We start from the raw sequence: 19,909 nt of genomic DNA, 5'->3' as shown, positions 1-19,909 counted from the left end.
TAGGACTATGTTTTCTTTAGAAAAGTAAAACATTTAGTTTTGTGGCTATCAAGGGTTAAAGAAAGGACACATTATGTATTTACAAAGATTTTTAATTTCCAACTTAACATAAATGTCTCATCATAGACTTTGACTTCATAATGGACTCATCAGAATGACCCAGCTCAGTGTGGGTCATTCTGATGGCCCACACTGAGTCATCAGTGTTGAGTAATTAAGTGCTTAATGTACGTAAGTCTATTTTATGCAATTTTTAAGACTATCATATCAAATAGTGTGGATTTTTGATTTTTCGTGACAGTGTCACTTAAAAACATCACTCATTTACACACTGATGGGTCCCCAAAGAACCAGAGGCTGCCTTTGGCTCATATTTACCAAAACCAAACTGTCTGATGAGGTCCAAATGTTATTTCAGAGAGACAAGAAAAAAGTCAGTTAAGAAAAAATAAAGAAAAAAACAAAGTTCACTCTGGTGCAGCTGGTTTGGCTATATTAGCTCTGACTCTTGCTTGGTCCACAGCATCCAACATGTTCTTGCTGTCCATGGCCAGAGTGTGTGCAGCAGTCAGCATCTGTTTTTTGCACTCCTCCTTTAAAGATGTGATGGAGTTCTGCTGGGCCAGGCGCATTTTGCTGATCAGCTCGGCCATGTCGTTGTTGAGAAGCTTCTGGGTACCTTCAATCTGAAAACGACGGAATGAATCTGATCAAATAAAAGCTGGCTTCATTTTAATTTGGTGTTTATTTACAGAATCCTGCCCCTGTGCATTCAAGGTAAGGATATTAGCAGTGTGTTTGAATCCTATGTACAATAAAGCAATACCTCAGTCCTGATCGACTCGTGTAAACTCGGCAGCACATCATCCACACTGCGGATCAGATCTCGTAAGGCCATCCCAACAGACTGTGAGGGTAGATCAATAAAGAAAATGAATCAGCTCTGTGACTCAGGAGGTTTCCCTCTGCATTTTAAATTGGCCAATAAAACAACAACGACCTACAAAGCGGAGGTGGAGGGCAGGTAATTTGTCTCAGTGTACCTTGACAATGGAGATATATTGTTCTGGTTGCAGCTCAGTGATGTCATTCTTGAGTTGGACAACAACTTTGACCAAGTCCATAACGTACTGGTATACTTTATCATCAGAACGGTCGATCTCTGCTGTGGGAGCAGCCTAAAGTGGAATATTAATTGTTAAAATATTTATTCAGGAAAAGCTTATTATTCTGTTTGAATGACCATAAAAAACTTAATAAGGGTACGACTGTCTACTTACCTGTGTTTTGAGTCGTGGGGGTTTCTCAGGCGGTACTGTGTGAGAAGACAGATTTGTTACAAGACAACAAAAGGAAAACATTTGATTGTAAAACAGTAATTTGTCTTAGTCCTTACCATGCTCACTGTCATCTTCAGTTGGCTACAAAGAGAAAAAAACAAACATGAAGATGATCAGATAAGTATAGAAAGTAAACGTGAATAAAAAAAACATGTCAACTTAAGCAGTTCCTAATGTGTGCATCCGACAAGAGGAAAAAAAACTTTTACCAAGTTGTTAATTTTGTAATTTTACTGGCAGAATCTTTGGTTCCAGTTATTCACAAAAAATGTCAGCATACCTAAAGAATGTAACCTATCTTTGTTATACAGAACTTTGCAAAAGAACTATGTACATCTCTAGACCTTGTCAAGTTATAATCATCTTTGGGTTTTGTAAACCTACAAAAAGTGGATAAGTGTCAAAGTTTTCATCCAAAACAGAAGAGCATGGCACAACTGCAACCTAAGACTTGCAGCTGTCATTTCGGAGAAAAGTGATTTATCTTCACAATTATGCACTTTTGTGTTCTGGTACGTAACAAAACTAACATGCTCTCTCACTTAGCTGCATATTCATTTAGCAAGTGTGTGGTAAACAGTCTGAAGTTACTACCTGCTGTCTTTATTTAATCTCACTGGAATTTTATTTTGTACACATGGACATTTACCTCTGAAATGGCAACGGCATCTTGTCCCATGGGGTCCTGCAAAAGAACAGGCAGGTTCATTTTACAGAATAAAGACATGGGGCCTTTCTTTTCCACTGTTATCAGGGGAACATTCAGTTTAATGCTAGTGGGGCGTCGAGGTTGAACAAAAGTTTTTATTCTATTTAAAGGTGCCTTGTTCCACTCAGGTTCGAGGGTAACATTGAATTGGTGAGAAGAGGGACACAGGGACACAGAGAGGGGGTTGACTACAGCTAATGATGCTCTGTTTCCCACCAGGAGTCTCTCCTCCTTCTGCAGCCACTTCTTATCCTCCATCATCTGCTCTTTCTGGAGTCGCATAGTCTCCTGCATGTGTTGTCGTTCTCTCTGCCACAGCCGCTGGGCGTCCTCCTTATTGTTTGGCTCCATTCGAATCAACTCACTCTCCTAACGCAGAGATGATAGTTTATTTTAACTCTAAATGGAGGGCATTTATTGCATGTCAGAAGTAAGCTTTGATATTGTGATCTTACCCCCATACTGCGGCGACGAGGAGACCTTTCCGGCAGAGCGAGCGTGTTCCTGGAGTCAATCGGGGACTGGTATTCACACGGGCTGGCCAGGTCTGGTGAGCTGGCACAAAGAGCTTCATTCAGCTGCACAGACACACAAACAGATCAGTCAGACTGTAAAAATCCTGTAAATATCCTAGGGTTATTTGCCTGAACTTACACACCTGAATATGTAGACCGATACTGAGGGTGTTCCCAAATCGGCTTGGCTTCATCCTTGAGGGCTTCAGTAAAGGGTAAAAAAGGTAAGTGAATGCATTAAACCAGACATTTTATATATATATATATATATATATATATATATATATATATATATATATATATATATATATATATATATATATATATATATATATATATATATATATATATATATATATATATATATATAATATGTTAAAACAAAATAAAATGAACAAGTTTTTATACCTTGGGGGGAGCATCTGCAAAGTTGACCTTTGGTTCCAGAAATTTGGTGCCGCGTGCTCTGTCTCTTTCTCTCTCTGCGTCCAGCTCCTTCTCCATCTTGTGGACGTCACTGAAAGACACGTCGGGATTATGACCTTGTAAACTGAAGTGACCTTTGAAGTTCCAACTTGAGACGTTTTTTGTAACATGATCAGTTTACGTACAATTGTACAACTATTGAAAATTGAATAAAAGAGATTCAAAGTAAATGGATGAGTGAGTAATATTACCTCTGGGGAAGAAATGTCAATAGTTGCATGACCTATTTTTATTTCTTAAACATTTAGACACAAGACCCGTATCTCAATTTATGTTCCTATAGATGAATTCTGATGGGAAGCTGTTAAGGAAAGACAAGATTTTGACCTTGGATACAGTTGGCCATACAAAACCTTTTCAGCTAGCTTTATGTTTATGTACTTAAACTAGGTACTGATCTTTAGTTTCCATTTGTAATTAAAAATTAGACAAAGTTAGTAGTTCTACTGGAGTTCCACAGGGGTGTATTTTTGATCCTCAAGTTTATTGTATACCATATTTGAGAACTGTGGCAATTTGAAGTGGTTAACATGATGAAAAATGTAAACAACAGACAGCAAGTAACCTCTCATGGACATTGCAAATGTTTGTATCGTGTAGTCGGTCTCTTAAATCAGTGTTTCCCAACCCTGGTCCTCAAGGCACACTGTCCTACATGTTTTAGAGGTTTCCCTGCTTTAATGTGCCTGATTCGACTGATTGCAGTTCAACAAACGCCTGTTAATCAGTCATCAATTGAAATCAGCTGGACTGAAGCAAGAAAATACCTAAAACATGCAGGGCAATGTGCCTTGAGGACCAGGGTTGGGAAACATTAAATACCCAAAACAAGTATTAGCTTTAGTTGAAACTACAGTACAGACCAAAAGTTTGGACACACAGTTATGTCCAAACTTTGGACTGTGTGTCCAAACGTTTGGTCTGTATTCAGTACAGACCAAAACACACAGTTGTGTCCAAACTTTTGGTCTGTACTGTATATTACAACACTATGTAGTAAAATAAATATACATTATCAGTATGTATATATGTCAGTATGTTCTCCAGCCACATTTATCTAATATCTGTCATTTCTTGTCAGAGTTTATAACTTGCTTTTATATTTCATTTACATGTGAATTTTATGTTTCTATGAATTATTGTTTAATTTATTTTATCATTGTTCATAAAATAAACATATTGTTCATAAAATAAAAATATTTTAATTGAACAGAAAATTGCTCTGTTTTCCTTAACAGAAAAAAAATATTCTCTTCATTTTTATAAACAATCACAAATCATAGAGAAGGAGATCGTGAAAAGATAAGTGTTTCTCTTTGGGCATCTTTGTTAATTTTTTTCAAATAAATACCTGATCTTGATCACAAGCTCAGTGAAGCTGGGTCTCTCTCCGGGATCGTAGGACCAGCAGCGAGTCATGAGTGAGTAAAGAGCTGGAGGGCAGTTCTCTGGTTTGGGCAATCTGATGCCCTGCTCCAGCTGGTTGATGACATCCCTGTTCTCCAGCCAGAAAAACGGCTGCTGCCCTTGGCTCATGATCTCCCACATACACACAGCTGCAGAGAAATGCACACAAGACATAAGAATATAAGATCAGACATTGTCACTCTGTAATCCATGAGATAGGACGACAAAGAGAAGCTTTAAGCATTATTGATATAAATAAGAGGATTATAAAGGAAATCTGAAAATGTGTCTGAGCTCACCAAACATCCAGACATCGCTAGCTGAGGTGAAACGTCTAAAGTTTATGGATTCTGGGGCCATCCACTTGATTGGTAATCGAGTAACAGAAGCTGTGGAGAAATCACCATTAGGTCATGCTGAGCCACATTGTGCAAAAGGTCAAAGGCTATACTTTAGATTAGCCACCCGGATCTTCTGACAGAAATCTTTGTATCATCTTCTCTGTTACCTTTATAGTATTCTTCATCCTCAATGTATCTCGACAGACCAAAGTCTCCAAGTTTCACACATTCTGGGCTTGCAACTAACACGTTCCGAACAGCAATATCCCTGAACGCAAATGAAAAACAAAAGATGAAAACGCAACTGGAATAGGTCCTGGCAGGAGGACCTAGGAGGAATATCATTAAACAAATATTTGGATCAATGAGAAGCTTGTCCATGAGGAAGAAAAAATTCACCTTCAGATTGACTGGATCAAAACGGGGAGAAAGGAATGTTTAAATTTTTTAGGCATGTGAACATTTCTTCTTGCCAATGTTTTCTCTTCACAGAAGCTTGGAGCCGTGAAAGGCTGCCTGGCCTCTACTGATAACATTTAGCTTTTTTACTTCCAGTAGCGTGACTGACTCAATTGTTCTGCCTCACGGTTCAGTATTTTAACTTCAAGGACAAAAGTTTTACAATTCTTATTACATCGTCATGGTAGTTATTTCATTAATATTTTTAAGTGATGTTCTGTAATCCCTGACAAAAGAAACATTATTGTAGTTTGGGACTTCTTCTTATTTTTTATGTGTTTGCAAAGTTTGGTTCCATCAGGATCTGGTTTATGATGGCTAGACTGATCCGGGCCTTGTCTGCAGTAATGGAGACACTGATTCGGTATGTTGTGTTAAACATTGAGAAAACAAAAAAGCCAAAGCTCTTCATTTACAGACTCGTCTAGGCTCTGATTTTCACATATGGTCACGAGATATGAATAATGATCACTACAACATCCTGGGTAGAAGTTGATGAAACATAAGTGGCTACTTGTGGGAACTATTCGAAAATCATGATTTCGAATCTTTTTTTTTTTGCCTATTTATTTTCACCTATGCAGAAAAATAAAGCACAGTATAGAGAGCGCAAGTTTATCATTTCATGTTCCATACAAACCCTGCTTTCACCAGCATATTAACTGAAAAAAAACACATGATAGTTCATTTTAAAAATCCTTTTTTCATTCTATTTTTGAGTTTGGGCATCAGATAAGATGAAATTATAAACAAAAGTTTTGATTTCTGATTTAGCTATAGTAGCTAATTGTTCTGTTTGTGAAGTTAGTTCAAGAACTACAAGGACTCCTCCAACTCCTTCAGATCTGTAAATCTAAAATTTATTAGAAATGTTGACCTGAAGGGGTTGCAAACTGGAATGATGCCAAACACCCATTTTTTGACTTTACATGGTTATATGCCACAATTCTTACATATAAATATTAAAAACCTTTTTTTAAAAAAAATGACCATGAAGCTGATGACAGTATCTAAGGTTAAGCCACAGTGCCATCTAGCTTTTCTCTTGTGTAGCTTTGTGAGGTTTTACTCTATAGTTTATTGACTTTCTTATCTTTTTGCCTTAATTTAGGTTTCTGATATTCTGAGGAACTGACATGTAAAACTGACACACTATCAGAAAAAGTTTAAATATATGGTAACACTTTATTTGACGGGTTGTGAATAAGGCTGTCATGACACCGTCATAAACATGACATAAGACTTGTCATGAACATGAGTAAGTCTTCATGAATATTTAGGACTGTTGTCATAAAGTGTCATTCGGTAAATCATGACACTTTTAATACAAATTGACATTATTCAAAATGTCTTTGTTATAACAACTTGACATTAACCAAGAAATCATGATCTGACATACATTTTTTATAAAAGTATTACTGATTAAACTTTAGCTTTTATAACATAAAGTTACATAATTTTTAAAGTGTAATCAGTAATACATTTATAACAAACAGACAGGTGTTATGTCATGTTTATGACTGTGTCATGACAGTCTTATTCACATCCTGTCAAATAAAGTGTTACCAAATATACTAACTGCATGCAGAAAGACACACCTTTCAAACTTGTAAAGAAGAAGAACATGTATTTATGCTCGTCTTTTAATCCTTTTCTCACCTGTGCACCACGTTGCAGCCCCCGAGATAGACGAGGGCTTTGCAGATCTGCAGGCTGAACAGCACCAGGGTTGTGTTCGTCAGTTTGCTTTGGTTCTGAGTCAGGTATCTACCGAGCTGTAAAAATGTCAATAATTTAACCACTCAGGTACCTTTTTCCTATACAGCATCAGGCAAAACTACATGAATCAAATGTGAACAGTTTAAGAAAGAAGCAGTGACTGGGGACAAACCTCTCCGTACTGGTAAAGCTCCATAACGATCCACACAGGATTATCCTCTATGACGCCAATCAGCTTGACGATGTGAGGATGATCGAGGTTCTTCATAATAACTGCCAAGCAAAGTTCGTACATATTAAATGTTGCTCTCATCCGCATTGCTTCTTCTATTGTTTTACAGCCAAGGCAGGCCCTCGTACCTGCTTCACTCATGAATTTCTCCATCACCTCAGATGAGCAGTCCTTGCAGGTCTTGACTGCCACATTAACTCTTTCACCGTTCTGTCCAAAACAACAACAAACACATCATATTTATTTGTTTTCCAGATGTCTGTAAAGTCTAAATATCAACTTACAGCTCTTTTGTACACTCCATCATAAACTTCTCCAAAGAAGCCTTCGCCAAGGATTCGCCCCAGAACGATGTCATTTCTATCAATCCCATATTTCACAGCTACGGACCAATATAGGACGGTATTAATGATCGAAAACGAGTTTCAATTGCTATTATTTTAAGCAGAGATAAGTGTAACAGCTTCAGACAAACCTGATTTTGGCCTCTCATCAAGAATCTCACAGTAAATATCAGAACCTGAAAATCCAAATGGAGAGGCACTTTGAATCAACAAAGACATTGTGTATTTATTTCTAAAAGAATTACACAGAAGAAATATATGCTTGAGAAAATCTGAAGTTATTTGCTCACCCATGCTGTGTCTAGCTGAGTTGATGTCCGTGCTTTTTGAGAGAACAAACAAAACAAGATTAGTCAGAATTTGTATTGTGTCTTCTAAGTGTCAAGTGAGTAATCCAGTAAAACATCTCACCTTGTAGGGATGTCGGGTAGGGACACCCGTGCAGACTTGGCATCTAGATTGAAAAGGTTTTAAGAACATTTGTTTACAATTTGTAGATAATTTGTAATACCACTGTCCATTGAGAGGCAATTGTAAGATAAGCACACCTTTGTTTGGTCGGTAAATAACACTGTCGTCTGTGTCATTTTCCAGGCGGCAGTATCCATCAATGAGATCCATCATGTTTTCTGCTATAGGAACCGAAGCCACACTGATAGACAGGTTCTGTTAAAGAAGATAACATACAAATCTAAACAAGATCCTTTGATTTTTGTTTCCCCACTGGTTGTATTTATATTAAGCACTAATATAAGGAAGTTTTAGAAATAGCTTTTTTGCTGCACTTACTTGTTTGGCACCTTCGACGCTGATGTTAAGGAGAGCCTTATCATTGGTCTGCGGCAAGCACTGGATTTTTTTTATCTGTTTGAAATCAGTAAGGAACAAAGCCTGTGGCACAAAACGACAGATAGGTTCAATTATGATGAGAATTCTTTGATATGAGACATTATTACTGATAACTGTAAACAACAGATACTTCTCCTCATGATACGCATAGTGAAGTATTTCTATTTAATTAGTTTGAATGGGCAGCTTTTGGGTTACATTTTTAGATTTTTTATTTGCTTTTTGTCAAAGAAAAGCACAAAAATGTGGTGCAACATTTTAAGGCCATATTTTAACGCACTGCATATTAGTTTACACAAAACGAGACAATTAAAAAATGGCCAAAAGCGACATACTGAAACAGTGAATAATGCTTACTGAACCATCTTCCACTGATATTTAATAAAACATTTTCAAAAGTTATCTCACAAGAAATTGACAAAGGAACACCTAGATCCTGCGTGGAGCATTAGGTAACACTGAAGTTTTAATTTGTGAACTATGATAATTAATTAATTGCCTTTTAATCTGTGTGAACTGAACTTTTAGCCACTTGTTGTGAAGTCTGAAGCTGCACATCACTGTTTCTCCCCCCTTTTGTCCATTGCTTTCACCCCATAGGCAAAAGTGACACATTTTACTTAAACCTTCTTCCTTTATTTAATTAAAATTTAGAGCTGCTGATATGTTAATTTAGTTACCGTTTCACAGATACAAAAAACAAACAACATAGTTGCTAAAATAGAAATCCTCTTGGTGATCAGTGGAACAGAAGACACTAAAATCTGTTAAGCACCAGAAGAAATTAGGAATGTTAATTGTTGGGCAGCTGATGCAGCAACTAAGCACCAAAATAGAACATTACAATGCTGAAAATGGCCTGCAAATAGAAAAAAAATCTATACTTATGGTATGAAACAAGCTAGGAAATGTAAAAACAGCTTTTCTCTTACTGCTGAGTCCTTCTGAGAACGTTGACGAATGCCCCTTCCTCCTATGACCAGCTCTACAGACAAACTCCAACCTTGCTGGTGATGAACACAAAGGTTTGTGACGAAAACATTAACAAAGTGTGTCTGGAGTGTCATAGATTTTATGAGAAGTTATTTACAGCAACTCACCACAAGTTCACATGGAAAGACTTCTTCATCGAAGTTGGTAAATGTCTTGAGGGTCTCAAAAAACTTGATCATGCAGTCATCCTCCTTTAGGGTTGCATACTGTTGAAATGTTTGCTGGATCATCTTCCGTAGCTGCTTAGGCTGGACCACAATCACAAACAGACATCAAAAGTATAACTTTCAGCAAAAAGACAAAAAGAAATCTTCTCCGATGGTGCCTGTAGATAAAAGACAAGTATTTGGGATAGAGGTTTACCTTCATGCTGTTTATCAGTTGCTGAGGGAAAAAAAGGTCCAGGCCAACTTCTTTTCTAAAGGACACATACATATACCCTGAATTTAAAACATTAACTAAGTACCTGGATTAACTAAAACATTGTAAACAAGATGTTTTTCTAAATCTGGGTGAGTCAGTCTGTCGAGGATGTACACAGCCTAGCAAAAGGTATCCATACTGCTTAAACTTTTCACATTTTGTCACATTACCGCCATATGTGTTAATCTATATTGGAGCAATTTTATACAGAAGATCAACACAAAGTAGGGCATGAACACAAAGTAAAGGAAACTTATAAATGGTTTATAACTTGTTTTAAAATCTAGAAATCTAAAATGTTTGGAATGTATGAAAAGTACAAAAATTACAGTATTTCTTTCAATACTGTAAAGTCCGTAAGGTCAATTTGTTAAGTGAAAAACTGAGAAGCTTAAGGAATGCAAATACTTTTGCAAGGCACCATAGCTCTTTGACTTAGAAATCCTTTTTTAATCCTTCTTGACTTTATAGATTTTTCTGATCATGTTTCTGTATTATAAGTGAAGCAAGATCATCTTGTCTCTTAGAGTTTCTCTTCTATTCCTTCTAGTTACTTTTCATTTTTTAAATAATTGTAAACATATATGCACCCTTTATTTGTTGCTTTTTTTTCTTTGTGTTTCATTCCATTCTGTTGATTAGAGCAGTTTGTGTCTAGGTTGCACATTTTTTACAGTCTCCTCTGTTGTTGCTTTCCATATTTTGTCTTGGTTGAAAAAAAAACTGTTATGCATCTGACTCACCTAACAGAGAACACTGTTTTGTAACATTCACACAGATTTCAACAACCTGAAACTTTGCTTTGGACATTTTGAGAGCCATTTCTAAAAAACAAACAAAAAAATGCTTCAGAACAGATACAACAGAGCGTAAAAACTCACTCCAGCAGCTCAAAGTTAGATTTCTTTTCAAGACCTTTTGCATTCATGTCTTTGTAGAATCTCCTGCAAACACAGAGTAACATGTTAGTATCTGCTGGATACAAATAGACAAATCCCTGTTATTTCAACAGTAGTTTTCTGTTATGCAATACATGTACAACATAAAGGTAAACAAATCATCCGGGGTTAAGCCCATAAGTAATGCAACCAAATTCAAATAACTCATTGACTTGTGAGCTGAGGAATGCAGTGACTCACCTGATCTCCAAACAGCCAAGCTGCAGGGCCATCCCATCACTGACCTTGTTGGCATGACACTGCATGTAGTCACTACGCACCTGTAATGAAACATTACCTGCTGTCACTCAGAAAAATAGAAATGTGAGCTATAACTTAACAGTTAAATATAAATCTATTTTTGCTGTGTATTATTATTTTTTTTCTTTTTTAAGGTTTTGTTGGCTCTAGTGGCCTTGATTTGAAAGTAGTTCGACAGCAAATAGGGTAATCATGCGGCAAATGTCGCCAGGCCAGAAATCGAACCTGCGACTGAACTAAGGCCTCCATACGTGGGTCATGCTTTGATCCTGTGCCACCACAACACTCCCTTCACCATGCATTATTAAATAGTTACTGAAAACCTTATTTATAACAGCCTTTATTTCCTTTTCTTTTATCAATGTTAGACATAGTTCCATTATTTTACTTCTGAGTGCTACATCAAAGATGGAGAGAGAGGAGAGGTTCAGTACCTGCTGATAAAAGTAAAGAAATGTGGATCTGTCATTTTTAAACTTCTCCAGGAAATTGATTGGAATGTATCTGATCCTAAGGTCATATCTGCGAACAAGAGGAGGAGAAACGTATTTTATGGAGACATGCTTTATTTCTGAATCTCATATCACGGAAAATATTTGTTGCGACAATAAGCCCTGAAACCCTATCTGGACCTCCACTCAGCCTCCACGTGATGGCTCTCGTAGCGTTGTTCAACCTCACCCACGGTCAGATCTGGGTGGAGCCAGTGAAGTTCTTCGGACTTTAAGTGCTTCAGCATAAGACCGTAACATTTTGAGAGTTCAACGTTGGGTCCCAATCGACCGCTGATCAGGATTGAGCGAATGATAGCCTGAGGGAAAATTAAAGACAATTGTCATTTTTTTTCCTTACAGATTTTCTTTTTTTAATCCTTTGAATCATCTATAATTTTATGTAGAGCAGCAAATTATGAGGTGTCATTGACAAAAAAGCTAACCTTAATGTTTTACGACTTATGCAGAATCCCTGATTTCAGATCTTTACCACTTTGTACTAAAAACTATTATCAAAACAATCACAGAAGCATCTTCAACTCCACTTTCTGGCACTTCTATGTCTGCAAAATGACGCTCTCACCTGAATTTTCCAGGAGCTGTCACACTTCACCAGCTTAAAGTTCTTTCCTAGGTTGTTGTTGGTGCAGAAGCACACTTTGAGGATTTTTACTGGCCCTCCATCCCCAGTAATCTCGTTTTCGGGGCTGGGGTCTCTGCTGCTTTGTCTTGGACTGGCTCCTTTCCAGGCCAGGGTGTCACCAGACATCACCTCGTACATCGTCAGAGCCGGGTTGGCGTCGTCACGCCTGCATCATTCTTTCAACCAAATAAAGAAAAAAGAAAGCACTTGACTTAAGGAAAACTGAAGACATTCAACCAAAATAGTTAGGTTTTAAAGACTGCCATTAATAAAAAAATAATAAAGACAAACTTCCAATGACAATTCCACCAAAGGACACTGTGTTCTCTCACTCAGTTTGTCATGCAAATACAGTCATGTTTTATATCTTTCATATCGTATTCACGTTGTGATCTTGTGCCTTGTGGGTGCAATGATTCATAACTTTTGTTTCTAAGATCTAAGGATTGCATTCTTTTCATATTTGCAATGTCAAGTGTGGACCTGCAAAATTTGTCAACTGAAACAGCGTTGGACCAGCAATAAAGAAATTCAGCAAGGAAGTCAAGTTTTCATTTGCAACTAATCTTTCACCACTGCTGGAATTACAATATGGAAGTGGCCGCCTTTTCTCAAAATAACTCTGCATGCGCTACAAAAACAATACAATAAACCACCAGCTGCAGCGATGTTACCATTATCTCTAGTAATGACTGGGGCTCAGTGGGAAGAGTAGTTCACAGGCAAAATGAAGGTTGTGGGATTGATTCTATATTCCGCCAGCTACATTCACATGTGCCACTGGGCAAGGCACTGAAAGAGTAACTAAATTCCAAATCAACGTTCTTTGCAGATAAACTGTAAAAATTGGTCATTAAGGCTGCATAAACAGTGTATTTTTTTTGTACATATTTGTGAAAGCTGTCACTATGACAGTATAACATGAAACAGAAGAAAAAAAAAATAAGCTCCTTGACCTTCTCCCTTGGCTCCTATTGCCATTTGCAGAAATAGAACAGTACCAGTCAGAAAAAACAATCAAGAGCCAGGATGAGCGCTAAGACCATTAATAACACTACCAATCACCCGCATGTATGTGCCGCTCACACATATATGCATTGTGTATGTGTGAGCTGGACACTGCACACAGATTCCATGCACACTGGAATCTGTGTGCATGGTCACCGATCACTGCAGGTAAACAGCTTCCCTAGAACATTAGGTTGTTTCTCTGCCATTATTGCATTGAGCAGCTGAACGTGATTGACCACACTAAGACCCTCCTACTGGCTCTGATTAGTTATGAGCATTGAGCATTTTTCAGCTTGGCACATGAGTGACTCATTTGCAATATGAACACTGTGTGTGAAATGAAACTTTTCTCTGCTTTGCTGCAGGACGACTTATAGCAAATAGAGCTATTTATTTAAACTGGATCACCTATTCTCTGTCTTCAGTGTAGCTAACTGTAGCTACACTGCAGCTATGCCATGTTAGGTTCTCCGAAGGGTTAGTTTTAAGTTTTGACTTTTTCTGTTGGTATTTTTTTTATCAATCTATTTGTTTGGGGGGTTTTTTTGTGGCTTTTGAAATTTCAGAAAAAGTGTGAACAAACTACTTGGACAAGAAAAATCTGTTAAATTACGTAGCTCAAACTTCGTCCATGGTTTACAAATCGTACAAGTGTGCACAAAAATGTGAGGACAGCACATTTCTGTGAGGAATGTTCAAGATATAATGATAGGGAGTGATTCATAAAGATAAAAAAATAAGGCCCTGCACTTTTTGCAAGTGAAGCCCTATCCACATATAATTTCAATTCAATTTAAGGATGGAAACTAATTACAGCACATCAATAACAGCATTAAAGATGTTTTGGAGAAGTAACTAAATTATTCTTCTTTAGCTTACATGAGTAACATTCTGTACTTAGCTAGTACATTTGTGAAGTTACAATTCTAAGTTTGCACCACTTTTATCTCTTCTCTGCTGATTTATACAAATTTCACCACATGGAATAAATTCAAGTTTTTTTAATGTTATTTATTCCTAGCATAGAATCATAATAAGCCGTCTGTCCTTAAGCGTTTCTTAACAGCCTCTACGGATTTCTGAATCTCTATTCCCAGATGCAAATTACCCTCTGACCACCTGGTTTAAAACAAACATGGCTAGGCTCAGTGATTGTAAAAATGATAATAGATCTTTATCATACTGCTACACAAACACACATATTGAAACTGTTGCCTTGAATTGTATTTCTCAGTCTAAAAACACACTTCCAGTGAATGCAAAAGGAACATGCTATTAAAAATGCACTTACTTTAAGAGTCTCTCTGCCTGAACACTTCCTGCGACTCTTTGAGTCAGCACGTTGAGGAACAATCTTGCAAAGACATGTAAGCTCACCACGAAATTTCTGCCAAAACCCACCTTACAACCCTGCTGGTGAGGAAATAGCCTTTTAAATGTCATAACTGAGAAGCTCCACGCTGTTAGGACGCTGTGAGCGGCCTGAGTTGTGTTAGTTTCTCTCAGGGCTCTTCCACCACTGTTAGGTTGTGTTTTGTTAGCCTGGGGCCACAAATTCCCCTGCAGGATCATGTAGGCGTGTTTGTGTGTGCGAGTGTGTGCAACACGGAAGACAGGAGAGGGAGACAAGCTGAGAGGATGAGAGCAAAGAATGTTGCACCATCATCTGAGTACGAGTAGCCCAACAGGGGGGTTTTGGCAACTGGTTTTACGTTTTTTTTTAACTGTCCTGCAGATTAATACACAAAGAAGGCAGGATGTATGAACACGGTCTTGACAAAAACAATGAGTAAACACACAGATCCAGTGTTTGTAGCATTGCCAAAACTGTTCTGCCAAAAATATTCTGCAAAACAGAATACTTTTCTCCAAGATAAAGAAAGAAATTGTTTACACAGAGCAGAGCAGAAAATGTGGATGCAAGAACGGAAAAGTGTAGTTTATTATGTCAATATCTGGCTCGTTTGCAAAAGTACATATGGTGCACAGTTGATGAGTTTGTTGTCCCTCCTGCCTTACAACTAGGGATGTACTGTTGCTTGGGGTCTTTCTGCGTGTAGTTTGCGTGTTCTCCATGTGTAGGTTCTCTCCAGACACCCCACTGTGCTCCCACTGTCCAAAACATAATTTCACATTATTTGACTATTCCAAAATTGTCCTTAGTGTGAATGGTTGAGTGTCTTTGTTTCCCTGTGTTGGATTGGCAAGAATTAAACTCTAAAACAAAGGGCATCAAAAGACGGGTTGTAAATTAAAATTGTAAATTGTACCAATGGAAGGTTATAAGATCAAAACCATTGCTGAACAAACACAAAAAATCAGCTTGATGGACCTCAGAATAGTGAGTAAAACTGGTAAGACATTTTTAACAGTGTTCATTGCATAGCATATGGTATAAAACTACCATAGTAGATATTCTTCTATTTTAAAAGTAGTGGCAGTATACCATGGTGGCTCTTATGTAATGACCCTCCAATGTGGCTAAATTAACATAATTCTACAAAGAAGAGGGAAAATGTTGCACCAAGCTGGTATTTTTGGACATAAAACATTCCCACATCCTTAAAGTCATTTCGAATAGGGAAAATACTTCAGTAGGCTACAAGCTAAGCATGTTAACAGCCTATAGCAAGGCGCTAAAATTTCAATGTTGCTCCAAATATATCTTTGCAGTTTTCTTTTAGTTTACACTTTTAGGCCATCAGAAAAGTTGTATTATGGACAATACTGAATGTACAATAGTAGGATTATAAGTGCTTAATATCAGCCTTATCATCATCATCGTTATAGAAATCTATGGGCTTTTGCTATTACAGCTTGGAAAAAGAACATAATATTTGTACAACAATAATAATGTCTGTTGCTATTTTCTCCCAGCATTGTCAGAAATGTTTTTTATGGTAATATTAACTAATCGGATATCTATGACTTCTGATACGAAGCAGATTTTTGTTTTCTATGAAAAAAATCAAACACGCATCATAAACATCTTATGAGTGTTTTTACACTTTATATTTTATATTGGTTGAAATGTCAGAAGAGGGAGACGTTAACATTGAAAATGTCTGCCTGACAACATATAGTTATGCAACTTATGCAGAAAGATGAGAAATACTTTGACAAATCAGCGCATCTGTTTATTTCTTCAAATAAAAGTTAAAAATCTGTTGTGTCAGAATGCCATGTTTGGTTTTCAGTTCTGGTTTTTGTTTTAGGAGGTCAAGCAAAGTAGCTTGGCTTTTCTGAAAATAAAGTTTCTTTTTGTTTCTATTTGTCACCTGCTTTGTTCAGTTAACAGATATTTCCTCTAGTAACTTCTTAACCAGAATTTATTTGAAAATATGATTAATTTGTTACACATAATCATTTGTGAATTCAGACATTCCTTGTAAGCAAGGCCTTTGCTGTGTTCCTTTTAATTGATTTAGTTAACTGTTGTATGAGACTTGGGCTCACAAAAAGTAAATATTAAATCTACTGTATTTATATCTGGAAAGTACACCACAATTTTTCTGTTAATTTTGATACACAAAAGTACCCCAGTTAATCGGAAAAACTGACAAGACTACTGTTAATGTTTATTAAAAATGCATTTGAAGTTTTTTCAAAGTTTTTTTCCCCAAAGATGTGGAAAAACTGACCTACTGGCTTTAGAGTTAGCACATGCTGCCTTTAGTTATTAATCTCTAGCTGATACTTGTTATGGTAACAAATGTTTACCAGGAAGGTTTTTTCTTCTTCTTCTTACGAGACCAAAGTGGTGTGAAGTAACTCTTTCAACATCTCTCTACTACAGAGACGTCAGAAGGACAGTGAGTGGGGGTATTCATCAACCAGACATTTTGTATAGATAATACTTGTCCCAAGTACTCTGTGTCCTTGTTGTGAACAGTCATGTTGTACTGAAACATGCTGTATCTTCATGAGGGAACAGTGACAGAAGAGAGTGAAATTCCTCAGCAGCCGACAGAGAAGGAGGAACATTAAACAAGACTTGAGGAAAGAGGAAGCTCATGTATACAGTGTGGAGCGCAGCATGTGATGGACCAGCTTCTTGCAACACACACAACCAGTCTAACCAGGCAACTGGAGCGTAGGCTGTAGTTTCTAGGTTATGTGAGACACCTCATGTTGAGCGACAGTTTGATAACTTAGTGCTGCTTTAAACTTCTCCACAATTTTATCACTGATCTGCCTGCAGTTTGGGGCATAAGAGTAAAAGGGGTTAAATACAAATACATACCACATTTTATTAGGTTTCTGAGTATACAAAAAAGGCTTGAAAACCACTAACTTTTTGTGTTCCCTTTTAAGTACTTTTTTAAAAACATATTAAAGTTTCAGGTTACAAAAAAAGTGATAAAGTTTTTTAAATCAGTAAAATATTTAAAAGTTGTCCTACATGAATTGAAGGGGATTTTCAGCCTAGAAAAACAATCTAACACGACCATTTCTGAGGAATAACACGTTGCTTAGTGCATATTAACACTACTAGTGTTTTTGTTTGTTTTAGAAACTGCAACGTGAAGGCGATTCTTATTGTTTTTGAAATTCCTAACTGCATCAGTATAAAAACGCCATTTGTTTAGCAGAGTAGAGCCTCTCTGGGAAAGCTCTATCTCTCAGTATAGTGTCCTTATTATTCCCAGGTACAGCTCAGTGTTGCAAAGAAAAACACAAAAATATCTGTTAAGACATGCACCCCGGGCTGTGCAAGCATCTGTTCCACCCTAACAGAGAATCAGATGGCACTTCTTGGTACTTAGAGCGCTGTTCTCTGTATGTCAGACCTTCTTATCACCTTTTTAGGATTTCTTTCTTAGGTGCTTCTAGAAATCAATGATACTTCAGAGATAACCAGTGTTAAAACACATGTCAGGATCTTCATCTTTCCTTTCTAGGATAAATTCCTAGTCCTTAATATAGAACTGTAATTCTGGAGGCTCATATCCAAACCCAGACAACTCATTTAGCCATGCCTTTGCTCTGAACAGATAGCAAGGGGTCTATATATCGCAACATTATGACCCCAGGGCCTGGAATGCGCCTGGCTGCCTCCTCACCTGCACAGACATGATTTGCTCATGAACATAGTTCTTCCTCTGTGGTTATAAAAAGCGCATCGAGTTTCACATTGCGCCGTTACAATCACCATAAGTAATGCTTACCAATACTAACACACAACAGAAGTTGCGAGATATAAGCAAGTTTGCTTTTTTTTCTGAAGAAAGTCAACATTTTTTTTTTTTTTTAAAAAGGAAAACGTTAGACAGAAACGGAGCACAAAACCAAAACATTTCGACTTTCATTCCTTTTTTCTGGACGTCCATAAACTTTGCCCTTTTTGTAAACAACTTTAAGATTAGATTCTTTTTGTTGGTGAAAAGCAGAGGCATCGATTAATTTTGACTCTTACCTGATTCTACTGAACTTCTCCCAGGACAACAGCTTGATAAAAGGGGGTGGGGGAAGTATATAAATCCCTCCAGCAGCGATCAAGTCGAACAGAATGTCAGAAAGTGGAGCAGAAGGTGTCAGGTGGCCACTCCCTCACCTCTACAGTCCTCAAATAAGGTGGCTTCACTTCCTTATTTCAGGGATCTCAGCTTCCTAACTGAACACAGCGGAATCTGGCTTCATTTATACCGCAAAAGCACCCAAATCCAAATTTTTCATCTTAGTCTTTCTTATATTTTTCCTCCAAAAGACGCATTTCTAATAAGTACGAAACATTTTGTAACGTAACCATAATCGACGCAGCATAGCCTATGTTTTACAAAATTAAATACAGGTGTTAATTTAAAAGACTTATTAATAAAAAATGAAGATTGAAAGATGAAGTCTTAACTGTTTCATTCAATTATGTTCTTGTCCTTGTGCTTTGGTTCTTACCGCTTTCCGTCTTTTATTTTTTAAGCCCTGAGTTGCGATTACACATCTTGCCCAGCAGGTGGTGTTGTGTGCTAAAGAATTGTTCCAGTTTTTGTTTCATTCAGTTACAATGTTGAAAATGTGACATACAATAAATGACAATAAATGATAACTCATGATGTCAGAGACATTTATATATATATATATATATATATATATATATATATATATATATATATATATATATATATATATATATATATATATATATATATATATATATATATATATAAAAATTAGAAAATCATGGGACAACTTCTTCTATTCATCTTGTGTCTGTAAACAGCAGTTAAAAAAGTTGATGAAGAGGAGATGATGAGTCTCTGACAACACTCAGTGTCTTGTCCCTGCAGTGACTCTCAGGCAGGTTTCTACACAGAGGGTAGAGACACCCCAACATCCCTTCCAGCTCCAAACAAGAGAGCTGAAACAGGATTTTTTTTTTTTTTTTTTTTGTAGTGTCAGACTAATTAATTTCCTGTCTTATGTCAACTAGGATTACCCAAATTATTTCTTTTTCCTTTCTCATATTCATAAGCCTACATACATTTCGATTGTGTTCAGTACAGCCAAGTTATACTATGCAAATACATAGTATAACTTGGGTTAAATGATTTTCTTACCCAGTCACAAGCTTCTAACAACAGTTTGTGTAAATGTTTTTCCGTTCCTCCTTACAGAACTGATGTAACTGAGTGAATCGGGTTTTCGGGACTATCTTGATTCAAAACAACTTCTTACCTCTGAACATAATTATTTTATGGGGCTGAGATCGGGGCTTTGTGATGGGGACTCCCAAACGTTGAATTTGTTA

At 37.0% G+C, this 19,909-nt stretch overlaps 1 protein-coding gene across 3 annotated transcripts; it reads right to left on the bottom strand.

Moving 5' to 3' along the window:
• Nucleotides 1–74: 74 nt before the first annotated feature.
• Nucleotides 75–18,717, bottom strand: ptk2b (protein tyrosine kinase 2 beta). 3 transcript variants are annotated; one of them, XM_014469207.2, is made up of 31 exons: nucleotides 18,581–18,714; nucleotides 12,094–12,329; nucleotides 11,649–11,827; nucleotides 11,451–11,538; nucleotides 10,957–11,036; nucleotides 10,699–10,761; nucleotides 9,758–9,812; nucleotides 9,502–9,642; nucleotides 9,334–9,408; nucleotides 8,342–8,443; nucleotides 8,101–8,218; nucleotides 7,964–8,006; nucleotides 7,843–7,874; nucleotides 7,684–7,728; nucleotides 7,493–7,590; nucleotides 7,337–7,418; nucleotides 7,149–7,249; nucleotides 6,917–7,032; nucleotides 4,966–5,066; nucleotides 4,757–4,846; nucleotides 4,402–4,606; nucleotides 2,973–3,081; nucleotides 2,708–2,767; nucleotides 2,505–2,627; nucleotides 2,266–2,418; nucleotides 1,990–2,025; nucleotides 1,397–1,421; nucleotides 1,281–1,315; nucleotides 1,044–1,178; nucleotides 827–907; nucleotides 75–686 (listed from the first exon to the last, which is right to left on the bottom strand). In XM_014469207.2, the coding sequence occupies exons 2-31, from the start codon at nucleotides 12,289–12,291 to the stop codon at nucleotides 468–470; spliced, it is 2,988 nt and encodes a 995-aa protein (XP_014324693.1). In that variant the 5' UTR covers nucleotides 12,292–12,329; nucleotides 18,581–18,714; the 3' UTR covers nucleotides 75–467. The 3 variants fall into 3 exon arrangements, with proteins under 3 accessions (XP_014324693.1, XP_023203491.1, XP_023203492.1); XM_023347723.1 differs by having other exon boundaries at nucleotides 1,990–2,418; nucleotides 18,581–18,717; XM_023347724.1 differs by lacking the exon at nucleotides 18,581–18,714 and adding an exon at nucleotides 14,456–14,696 and having other exon boundaries at nucleotides 1,990–2,418.
• Nucleotides 18,718–19,909: the final 1,192 nt, after the last annotated feature.

Source organism: Xiphophorus maculatus, chromosome 15 (genome assembly GCF_002775205.1).
Source record: "Xiphophorus maculatus strain JP 163 A chromosome 15, X_maculatus-5.0-male, whole genome shotgun sequence".
Classification (NCBI taxonomy): Eukaryota; Metazoa; Chordata; class Actinopteri; order Cyprinodontiformes; family Poeciliidae; genus Xiphophorus; species Xiphophorus maculatus.
This window is presented reverse-complemented; position numbering and strand designations above follow the sequence as displayed.

Coding starts and splice junctions, on each gene's coding strand:
- ptk2b (XM_023347723.1), bottom strand. CDS start 12,291: ATGTACGAGGTGATGTCTGGTGACACCCTGGCCTGGAAAGGAGCCAGT. Junction 8,444..9,333: donor GTTCTCAGAAGGACTCAGCA/GTAAGAGAAAAG, acceptor TTTGTGCCACAG/GCTTTGTTCCTTACTGATTT. Junction 687..826: donor ACGAGTCGATCAGGACTGAG/GTATTGCTTTAT, acceptor CGTCGTTTTCAG/ATTGAAGGTACCCAGAAGCT.